This window comes from Tenrec ecaudatus, chromosome 1 (assembly GCF_050624435.1).
Source record: "Tenrec ecaudatus isolate mTenEca1 chromosome 1, mTenEca1.hap1, whole genome shotgun sequence".
Classification (NCBI taxonomy): Eukaryota; Metazoa; Chordata; class Mammalia; order Afrosoricida; family Tenrecidae; genus Tenrec; species Tenrec ecaudatus.
Window position 1 is genome coordinate 105044371 of NC_134530.1, and position 12221 is coordinate 105056591.

At 37.2% G+C, this 12221-nt stretch overlaps 1 protein-coding gene across 1 annotated transcript in view; it reads left to right on the forward strand.

Moving 5' to 3' along the window:
• MSH4 (mutS homolog 4) overlaps positions 1–12221 on the forward strand; it is a 115585-nt gene that overhangs the window by 77225 nt on the left and 26139 nt on the right. Inside the window, exons 12-16 of the mRNA XM_075540106.1 lie at positions 567–703; positions 2222–2325; positions 3325–3449; positions 8826–9026; positions 11458–11576. Of these exons, the coding sequence (XP_075396221.1) occupies positions 567–703; positions 2222–2325; positions 3325–3449; positions 8826–9026; positions 11458–11576 (686 nt within the window). The remainder of the gene's footprint in view (positions 1–566; positions 704–2221; positions 2326–3324; positions 3450–8825; positions 9027–11457; positions 11577–12221) is intronic.

A 12221-nucleotide genomic window follows, 5' to 3' on the forward strand; every position in this document is an offset into this window, starting at 1 on the left:
CTGGCCCTTAGGAGCATTTTCCAGTCCAGTCTGTTGGGGCACCATGCCCTGGCCCCAAAGTCCACTTTCAGCATTCCCTGGGGACCTTGCCACTCCATTCCCTTGCTGTTCCGCTGCACTCCCCCAGTGATTTGCCTCGGTGTGGTGGGATCAGGTCAGGTGCAATTCCCACACTGTGTCTCCGGTGCTGTCCCCTGTATCGCCCTTAGTCACTGATTGGCATCATTTCTCATAGTGGGGCCAGCCATGTTGTTCTCTCAGATTATATTTTTAAAGTGGAGTACAAAAATACAAAATATTAAAATGGTCTTAATTTTATTTTATTTTGTTGACAATTTTGTAGTTTATTTTCTCTCCAAAATATTTCTCAGAATGACTGTTTTACACTAGAATGCTAATTTTAAAAAGTGTTTACTGTATTTTTAGGCATTAATAATCATCTAGATTTTAAAACTATAATAAAATTTTCCTATTTATGTGAGTAACAGAAAATCGTGTCATGTATTTTTAAAATAAAGAATAAATTTATCCTTAATTATTTTCTTTTTCTTGTGTCTGGTCACTAGGAATGATCACTCAACTTGCAGAAAAATACAATCTTCCTTTAAGGACAAGTTTCAGCTCCGCTAGAGGATTTTTCATCCAGATGAGTACAGATTGTACAAACCGACCCAGTGACCAGCTTCCTTCAGAATTTATTAAGGTACACTGTAGAGTGATTAGAAAATTATTGTTTATAATTTTATAGTAGATTTATATTTTTAAAACAATATTTTACGTTTAAATATTTGAACATTTTGCAAGTTACTTTTCCTTTTACTCCCACCCATTCACTTAACAGTTACATTAAATTAGGAATACCTTAGAAACTCTTAATGAAAAATAGCAAATATAATATTTTGAGAACTTGATATAGGGGATAAAAAGAAAAGGAAGAAGGAAAATCCAAAAGAAATATGGAAAATACTGCACTGTCTCTTGTTTTTTGCAGCTTGAAGGGCATGTTTGCCCAACAGAGTTTTAAATGTTTCAAAGTAAGGAACTATGCCTAAAAATACAATATTTCTAACCCCTTGGGCCATGGAAATACTTGCGATACACACATATGAATGCTTCCACAATGTCTATCCATTTGGAAAAGTCTTACTACAACTAAATTCTTTGGCTGTGCAAATGCAAAGCACTAGTCTACTGAACAAAAGATTTCACCCATAGACACCTTGGAGGACAGGTTTCTTGGTTTTCTAAAAGGTCATAAATCTATTCTGAAATCAATGGGACCAACTCGAGTCAGAATTAGCTGGAAAACAGCTGGCTTATTAAATTGAATCTACTAGGGGATATGTTTTGATTCGAACAGAACCACGAAGTCATTGGATTAAAAACGTTTTTTATTGTATTACCAAATACTAAAGGGTAGAGTATGAGTCCTGGTGTCATAGTGGTTATATCTTGGTTTGCTAACCACAAAGTCAGCAGTTCAAAACCACCAGCCAATCCAAGTGAGAAAAATGAGACTTTCTCTTCCCATAAAATGTTACAGTCTCATCTCATAAATCCACACGGTCAGTTCTACCCTGTCTCATTGGGTTGCTATAAGTCACAATCAACTTGATAGCAATGAGTTTGCTGCGTACAATTTTTAATTAAATGATAAGGAATGTGTTGGGACTCAGTAATGAGGTTAGAGATTGAATGGGCTTCAGGAATGGACAAGCCTCTGGGGTAAGGGTCAGAGATAGAGTAAGGATCATGAGCCCAATTATGCATATTGGTAATACAATATGGTATTGTTCAAAGATACAGTATTTTAACATGACAGATTTAAAGTGTGCCAAAATAGTCATGACATATGAGATAGACTTTACCCCTGGATAGGAGATCTGGTGGAAATGTGGGCCAGGCACTAGACTGCTAACTGCAAAGTTGGTAATTCAAACCCAGCATCCACTCCAGGGGAGAAAGACTAGGCTGTCTGTTCTTGTAAAGATGTACAGTCCTGGAAACCAATTTAAGGGTTGCTATGGCTTAGAATCGAATTGATAGCAGTAAGTGGGTATATTATACCTGGATGTGAACTTCCTTTTGTCTTTCACAGTCACTTATTCAAATTTGTTTTTATGATATTGTATCTCAGAAATTAAAGTGGTTAATATAAATACCTAGATACCTATAGGACTATGCACTTATTTTGACATTTGTTTCTTAAATTTCCTAACAGATTTCTAAAATGAAAAATTCTTACAGCTTTACATCAGCAGATTTAATTAAGATGAATGAAAGATGCCAAGAGTCTTTAAGAGAAATCTATCATATGACTTATATGTAAGAGCATTTGAAGTATTTGAATATTTAATGAAATTAGTTTAATTTGATAAATTTCATTCATGGACTTTTTGCCCAATTTCACACAATTGTAGAATTAAGAATGTTAGCAGAAAAAGAATATTTCTTTCCTTGAAACAGTTCAAGATTTTAAAGTCTATCATTGTAACTAGAGTCACTCACTCTCACAGAAATTTCAGGGCAAATTTAATTGCAGGAATGCCACCATAATTGTTACTTTTGTTGTATGTATTCCACCACGAAAAAGAACTTGGCACATGCATCATAGGCTTATCTTGGACTTCATTCAACTTCTTCTTTTTCTGTGATCTCTAAGCCTGCATCTTTTCTACCTGGATAATTCTATAGCAGGATCATAATAATGCCAGTTGTTATACTGTTCACGAAAAGCAGAAATACAGCTAGAAAGAAGAAATAGAACATTAAGATCTGACGGGCTATGATGTCAAAGAGAAAGATTGGTTTTAAAACTATTTAGAACATCGATCCATGTTTTGAGCACATACTTATATTCTTATAGGGATATTTTTTTCTGTGTTACATTACAGTATTGTAACTAGTGCATAAAAGCTTTAGTAGTTAGGCTGTTTTGTGGGGGTTGGGTGGGGATGGGGAAAAATTAGAAAGAGAAAATACTAATACCTTTTTTGGAGCTTAACATTTTCAAAAACAAAGTTATTCACAAACAGGGTATGTCTAAGTCTAGCAATGGCTTGATTTTAACTATGCAAAACGTTTTTATTGAATATAAGAGTTATTTAAAAAGCTTGATGTTAACATGGTATGTAGCTGGCACCTTAAACACGGACTTTGGTTTCTTCCTATTTAAACTAGGTAATAGAACCTTAGTAGGCTATGACATACAACTGAGTTGTATATGTATTTTACCTTAGATAACTTAATATTGTCTTACAATTACAATTGTGTGTCCTTTTAAAAATGCATTGTTACATATATATATCAAACATGTACTTTCAGGATAGTGTGCAAACTGCTTAGTGAAATTTATGAGCATATTCATTGCTTATATAAGCTATCTGACACTGTGTCGATGCTGGATATGCTTCTGTCATTTGCTCATGCCTGCACTCTTTCTGACTATGGTAAGTTATCTTCTCTAGAATAATCATATTGCGTGCTGAAATCTGTATTCCTTTGGGCACTCTTATATAACAATTATAAATGTTTTAGACTGTTTAGTCGACGTAAGTCTCCTGCTTATGGTCCTAGGCTAACCACAGAAAAAGTAAAATTATCCTTAAATGCATTTTAAAAACCAGACAATTACTCGAGAAATTGGAAAATCAGAAAGAAAAAAATTCCATGCAAGAAATGTGAAAGAAAAACTCTCAAAGCTTTCATTTTAATGAAAATAACAATGCTCCAAACTTGTAAGTTCAAATCTAAAGACGATTAGAAGTGTGCCCAATTTTTTTAGAAGTAGATCATCAGGTCCTCTTCCTAGTCTGTCTTAATCTGGAAGCTCCTGTGATACTTGTCCACCATGGGTGACCTTTCTGATATTTGAAATAACAATGGCATAAGTTCCAGCGTTATAGGAACATAAAAACCACTACAGTGTGACAAATTGACAGATGAATGGTGGGACTAAAGTTAATAGAAAAATGAGTTTTAAATGTGAGCATTTTCTAGACTAACAAGATTCTAAGATTTAAACATTCCAAAATCATGAATTCAGTCATTGATTTTTTGAATTTGAAGTCCATATAGAGACGTTGAATGTTAGCATTAAATAATTTTTTAATATTGAATACTTTGTTAACTTCCTGAAATTTCTTTTTCAACTATAAAAATATCCCAGTGATAAAAATATCCCAGGATACAAATTTATAGTACTAGTATATGATAATTATGGTTGGATAATTTTGCACTTGCTATAATTTTCAGCTAACATCTGCAATAGCATTTCTAAAATATATTGTTACCTTATTATTTATAATCATTAAGTACCTTGCAAGGATGGGTATTTTTCATGTCTCATGGATATGTTAAAATTTTTCAATTGTTATTTTATGGGCCCAAGTCTTTTTTTAAAAAAACATTTTATTAGGGACTCATACAACTCTTATCACAATCCATACATACATCAATTGTGTAAAGCACATCTGTACATTCTTTACCATCATCATTTTCAAAGCATTTGCTCTCCACTTAAGCCCTTTGCATCAGATCCTCTTTTTTCCCCTCCTTCCCTGCTCCCCCCTCCCTCATGAGCCCTTGATAATTTATAAATTATTGTTTTGTCATATCTTTCTCTGTCCGACGTCACCTTCACCCCTGTTTCTGTTGTCCGTCCCCGAGGGAGGGGGTCACATGTGGATCCTTGTAATCGGTTCCCTCTTTCCAACCCACTCACCCTCTACCCTCCCAGTATCGCTCCTCACACCCCTGGTCCTGAAGGTGTCATCCACCCTGAATTCCCTGTGCCTCCAGCTCCTATCTGCACCAGTGTACATCCTCTTTTCTATCCAGACTTGCAAGGTAGAATTCGGATCATGATAGTTGGGGTGGGGGGGGGGGCGGAGGCAGCATTTAGGAACTGGAGGAAAGCTGTAATCTTCATCTGCGCTACATCGCACCCTGACTGACTCATCTCCTCCCCTAGACCCCTCTGTGAGGGCATCTCCAGTGGCCAACAAATGGGCTTTGGGTCTCCACTCTGCACTTCCCCCTTCATTCACTCTGGTAAGATTTTTTTTTTTCTGATGATGATTTCTTATACCTGATCCCTTCGACACCTCGTGATCGCACAGGCTGGTGTGCTTCTTCCATGTGGGCTTTGTTGCTTCTGAGCTAGGTGGCCGCTTGTTTACATTCAAGCCTTTAAGACCCCAGACACTATCTCTTTTGATAGCTAGGCACCATCAGCTTTCTTCACCACATTTGCTTATGCACCCATTTGTCCTCAGCGATCATATCATGGAGGTGTGCACCCAATGATAGGACTTTTTGTTCTTTGATGCCTGATGTGATCACACAGGCTGGTGTGTTCTTTCATGTGGGCTTTGTTGCTTCTGAGCTAGATGGCTGCTTTTTATCTTTAGGCCTTTAAGACCTGAGATGTTATATCTTTTGATAGCCGGGCACCATCAGCTTTCTTCACCACATTTGCTAGTTCACCTGCTTTGTCTTCAGCGGTTGTGTGGGGATGGTGAGCATCATAGAATGCCAATTTAATAAAAGAAAGTATTCATGCATTGAGGGAGTGCTTGAGTAGAGGCCCAAGGTCCTTTCGCCACCTTAATACTAAACCTATAAATATAGGCACATAGATCTATTTTCCCATCCTCATATATATTTGCTTATGTACATGTCTTTGTCTAAACCCTTTGTCTCCTAGCTCTTTTCTCTATTTCCCTTTACTTTACTCCTGTCCCACTGTCATACTCCGTTCCCACCTGGATTATAGCTATACTTCATTATCTTACTCTTGATCATTCCCTACCAGGCTTGCCACACCCACCTCACCACCAATTTGGGTCCCATGTTGTTTCCTTGTCCCTGGGTTTGTTAACACCACTTCTTTACCCCCCACCTCCCCCTATCCCATGACCCCCCTCAACTGTTGGTCCCATTGTTTTTCCTCCAGAGAGTTCATCCAGCCTATCTTATTTAGACAGACCTATGGAGATAATAACATGCACAAAACCAAGACGGAGCAAAACAAAGCAACAGTATACTACAAAACAGCAACAACAAATCACTGACAACAAAACAAAACACATCAAGAAAGAAAAGTTTGTGGTTAGTTCAAGGTTCATTTGTTGGCCTTTAGGAGTGTTTTCCAGTCCAGTCTGTTGGGGCACCACGCCCTGGCCCCAAAGTCCACTTTCAGCATTCCCTGGGGGACCTTTCTGCTCCATTCCCTTGCTGTTCCGCTGCACTCCCCCAATGCTTTGCCTCGGTGTGGTGGGATCAGGTCGGGTGCAATTCCCACACTGTGTCTCCAGTGCTGTCCCCTGCAGGGCCATGGCTCAATGAGGGACGTCATATCTCTTAGTAGGGCTAGCCATGTGGTCCTCTCTGTGGACTGGCTGCTATAATTGGGGTCATCATCCTCAAAGCCTGGTGGGCCAGGATGTGCTCCATTCTCTCCAACTCCCCCTTTATTACTCCCGTGTGGTCTGATCAGATATGTCCCTCTCCCGGAGCTTCAGATTCAGTGTCGTCTTTTGAAACAAATTCTTCGGGGTGGGGCAGGCATCCACTTAATATTTGGTTCTGGGGCCAGCCTCCCAGACCTCTCCATTGGTTCCCTACTCCATGCTGGAGGGTTGCATTCACACCTTCAGGCACTGGGTTGAAGTCTGGTCCCACTTTCCCTGTGGAGATATAAACAATACCCTCCCCTTGGGTGGGTTAGCGCCCCATGCCCCCGCTCCCCTTTTCTTCCTTATATTCATCTTTTTTTTTCCTTCCCCACCTCCTTCCCAGTTGTCTACCATGTGCATCCCTGGATTTGATCTGGTCTCTGCCATACTACACAGCCCTCACTCCAAAGATGTTTGTATACAGTAACTTTTTCCCTATGCCCCTTTTGCATTTTTTTTTTAGTTCTTACCTCAGCGGGCTCATGTTGTACTTGTCCTTTTTTTGCCTGACTTACTTTGCTTAGCATGATTTCCTCCAGTTCTTCCCATGCCGCTATGTGCCTCATACGTTCATCACTGCTTTTTAGTGATGCGTAGTACTCCATTGTATGTATATTCCACAGTTTTCTAATTCAATCATCAGTTGATGGAAATTTGGGTTCCTTCCAACTCCTTGCAATTGTGAACTGTGCCGCAATGAACATTGGAGCACAGAAGTTGGGCCCAAGCTTTTACAACCATTTAGATCTACGTGGGGTCAAGATTGTAGCTTATTGTCACTAAGTGCCGTGATGTCAATTGGTACTTTTGGGAATGAGTAGGAATATTCATTCAGAACACAACAGACTGAAAAGCTGCAAGGTCCTGCATCATACTCACAATTGTGCCTATTTTTGTTGTCGCAATTGTGTCATCTCCTTGGGGACTTTCCTATTTTTCTCTGCCCTATCTACTTTGCAACTAAGATGTCCTCTTCAGGGACTGGTCTCTCCTTACAACATGTCCAAAGTACATGAGACAAAATCTCCCCATTCTTGCCTCTAAGGAGCACTCTGGCCATATTCTTCCCAGACAAATTTCTTCCACCTTTTGCCACTCCATGTTACTTTCAGTATTCTTCAACAGCACCATAATTAAAATGCACCAGTTCAATGCACCTTTCAGTCTTCTTTATTCTTTATCCAACTTTCACATGCAAATGAAGCTATTGAAAATGCCATGACTTTGGGTGAGATGCACCTTAGTCCTCAAAATAACATCCTTGCATTTTGATACTCTGAAGAGGTCTTATGCAGCAGATTTACTAAATACAACTCTTCTTTTAATCTCTTAACTGCTGTTTCCATGAGCATTGCCTGTGGATCCAAACAAGACAAAAATCCTTGACAATTTCACACTTTTCTCCATTTTTCATGATTAATATAGATTAGCTGAAATTTAGCTTAGGGATCAACTAATCTATAGTAGTTTCATTAACTATTAAAAGATTTGATGCTCTTATGTACAAATGTGTTCGACACAAGGAATGTAGTTTTGGATTGTGATAAGAGTTGTAAGAGCCCCCAATAAAATAATTTAAAAATTTTTGATGTTCCTCACTTTTTTTCATTTGGAAAGAACTATCGTACAACCCAAACCTATCAATAATGATTTTATGTTCAAATGATTTTGAAATAGTTAAAATAATTTTCTCGTGTGCTTTGTTGCTATTATTTCAGAAGCATTTGGCAAGATAGTTTTCACTTGTCCTCCCACGCGCTCTTCCTTCTCCCTCTACTGAGAAATTAGTGAGAGACTTGATGATTGTTTGGTTCTATAAATTGATGGTATCTTTGTGTCTGATTTTTCTCTACCCTTTGAGATTTCTATTGAGATATTTCAAGGGCTTGAGCACTAGGTTATACTTGTATTTTGTTTTACTCTATATTCATACCTCATTTTGAAAGCCAAGTATGCCAAATTTGAAGTAATACTGAAGCTGAGGATTAAGTATAAAATATGCAGTTTTATAGTCCTAGTAATCAGTTTTAAAATCAATTATCAGTGGCTAGTATTTTTTTAACCTACACAAATCTGAAAATTTTATGAACTATTTTGTAACTCAGAAAAGCATCAGGGAGCTAAATCTTAGAGCTTCCAGGAATTAAAGAAAAAATGATGGTGAGGAGCATATATCAGTTATAATGTAAGAATAGCCATAAGTTGGAATTGATGATATGTAACAGTACCATTGTGAATGGAATGAAAGAATAGTTTCTCTGTTTGAAATTAGCCTCACTATTAGGGTAAACATTGTACATACAAAACAAAAATTCTTTATAGCTAAATATATTAATATTTCAAAACTCTTGCTATTTTATTGTTTAGTTCGGCCAGAATTTACTGATACTTTGGCAATCAAGCAGGGGTGGCATCCCATTCTTGAAAAAATAAGTATGGAAAAACCTGTTGCCAACAATACCTATATCACAGAAGGGAGTAATTTTTTGATCATAACTGGACCAAATATGAGCGGGAAATCTACATATCTAAAACAGATCGCTCTTTGTCAGATTATGGCCCAAATTGGTAAGTTATAGCTTCACTGTTCTCAATTCAAACTGTTTTGTGCCTGATTTTATAGGTCTAGGTATGTAATTTTAAGAACATGTAGCAGTAGATTATATTATGTAAAAGCATAATAGTATGCCTATTATGTTATAACTTTTCTTATTTGCTATTTATTAAGTACTATTCAGTTTGAATCACACTGTACTAACAATTATGTAGCATATAATAGAAGTAAAAACATGCTTATAAATATTAATGCTGAATAAATTATTAGTATTGAGTTATGTAATCATTTCAGATTCAGAAACAAAGCTATGTTGTAAGAAAAAGAGAAATAAGTAGAGCAAACTACTACCTTTTAAAACTAAGGTGAGTAGGAGGCCTAGTTGGGCTTGATCAAGGACAATGAAACCGAGAGGAATAACTGAAACCCAAATGAAAGTTGAACATGATAGTAGGACAAGAGGAAAGTAAAAGAAATAGAGGAAAGAACTAGGAGGCAAAGGGCATTTATAGAGGTCTAACAGGCATGTACATTGTAAATATATTTATATATGATGATGGGTAAATAGAACTATGTGTATATATTTATAGGTTTAGTATAAAGGTAGCAGATGGACATTGGGTTTCTACTCAAGTACTCCCTCAATTCAAGAACACGTTGTTCTATTAAACTGGCATTCCATGTTGCTCACCTTCCCCTGACCCAATCACTGAAGACAAAGAGGGTGCGTAAGCAAATGTTGTGAAGAAAGCTGATGGTGCCCAGCTATCAAAAGATATAGCTTCTGGGGTCTTAATGGCTTGAAGATAAAGAAGCGGCCATTTAGCTGAGAAGCAACAAAGCCCACAGGGAAGAAGCACACCAGCCTGTGTGATCACGAGGTGTCAAAGGGATCAGGTATTAGGTATCAAAGACCCAGAACAAAAAAATCATATCATTGTGAATGAGGGGGAGGGTTAAGTGGAGACCCTAAGCCCATCTGTAGGCAACTGGACATCCCTTTACAGAAGGGTGGTGGGGAGGAGACAAGCCTGTCAGGGTGCAGTATAACACTAATGAAACATACAACTTTCCTCTAGTTCTTTAATGCTTCCTCCCCTCCCCCCGCCCCCACTGCCAAGACCCGAATTCTACCTTACAAATCCGAACCAGAGCATGTACACACGGGTACAGATAAGAGCTGGAAACACAGAATCCAGGAGAGATAAACAACCCTGTAGGACCAACGAGAGTAGCCATACCAAAAGGGGAAGGGGAAGGTGTGGGGAGAAAGGGGGAACTGATCACATTCAGGGGGACAGACAACAGAAAAGTGGGTGAAGGAGACCAATTAGTGTAAGCCAGGAGAAAATAATAATAACTTATAAATTATCAAGGGTTCATGAGGGAGGGAGGGAGGGAAGGAGAGGAAAATGAGAAGCTGACACCAAGGGCTCAAGTAGAAAGAAAATGTTTTGAAAATATTGATGGCAACAAATGTACAAATGTGCTTGACACATGGATGAATGTGTGGATTGTGATAAGAGTTGTAAGAGTCCCCAATAAAATGATTACAAAAAAGAGTTTCCAATGAAACAATTAAAAAATGATCTTCACTGAGATTACATTTGAGGAATTTTCCTGTATTCATATTTTCGTGAGTGTTTTTTTTTAAAATCAGGAATGGGTTTTGGATTTCCCAAATACCTTTTCTCCATCAATTAATACAATAATCTAGTTCTTTGTTTATTATGTGATTGGATTTTATATTTCTAATGTTTTCATACGCTTTTGCATATGAACCCTTGTATGACTCCCAGTTGGTCATGATTCCTTTTTGATACATTATTGTATTCAATTAGCAAGTATTTTGTTGAGAATTTTTGCATCTATGTTCATGAGAGTAAGCACTGTTTGCATAGTGATTACACATTGGCCTGCTGACCACAAGGTCAGCCAGTCAAAACCACCAACCACTCTCCAGAGAAAGCCAATGATTTCTATACCTGTAAAGAGTTACTTACTGTCTTGGAAACCCACAGGGCAGGGTCAGTTCTACTCTGTTATAAAGCATTGCTTGAGTCAGAATTAACTCGATGGCAGTGAGTTTGAGCGTTTGGTATGTTCATAAGAGGGATATCAGTCTGTAATTTATTTTTTGTAATGCCTTTGCCTGGTTTGGTAGAGTTATGCTTGCTTTATAAATGAATTCAGGAATTTCTCTTCTCTTTATCTACTCTGAAATAATCTGAGTAACTTGGTATTAGCTCTTCTGTAAATGTTTGGTTGAAGAAACACAGTGAGAAAGTGGGATAATTGATGGTACATTGAAGGTATTGTAATAATTTAGTTGAAGCAAATTTGTGTGAATTATTGAATATAAACCTGATGGTTTGCTCTGCAAACCCCCACAATAAAAGCTTTTAAAATAAAAAAAAACAACCAATTTACTTTTTTATTTTTCAGGATCCTATGTCCCAGCAGAATATTCTTCCTTTAGGATTGCTGAACAAATTTTTACAAGAATTAGTACTGATGATGATATTGAAACAAACTCATCAACATTTATGAAGGAAATGAAAGAGGTATCTGAATGATATTTTCCTTACGTTGATAAACTTACTAAATTCATCCACTGATGATCAAGTGTCATGTAAGAAAGTATTCTATTCTAAAACATGGAGCTGTGCTTGTACCTCTCTTGAACAGACAGAGGGCAGTCAAAGACAGCTTTCCAATATCTGTCTCCTGTGGAAATGAATATAAATGTTTTGTCGAAAAGCATGGTTTTAAAAAGCTAATATTATCGAATGATAAAAATACACTTTCATACTCTTATATGGAATATATGAGATATTTATTTTCAGAAATACTATCCTTTTCGATACCCTTTTGCAGAGTATTTTGTTCCCAGTAGGCATGACTTTAAATGAAAAGATCTCAAAAAATATATAATGCTTTTACACTTGATCTTAGCCAAAAGGCCGAGAAGCGATTATATATAATGCTTTTAAGAACATTGTCTTCTTTACCCCTATAGAATTTTTCTTTCTTCGAACAACAGATTTTTTATCATCACTTATTTCCCATCTAATCAGACTTAAACTATGATTGAAGAACTTAAGAAATCAAATATAGTTTTAAGTCTATCTTTAGCTAGAAAATACTGTATATGCAGTAATTCTGTTTTTACCTTTTGAAGAACTCCCTGACAGTTTTTTTTACAGAAG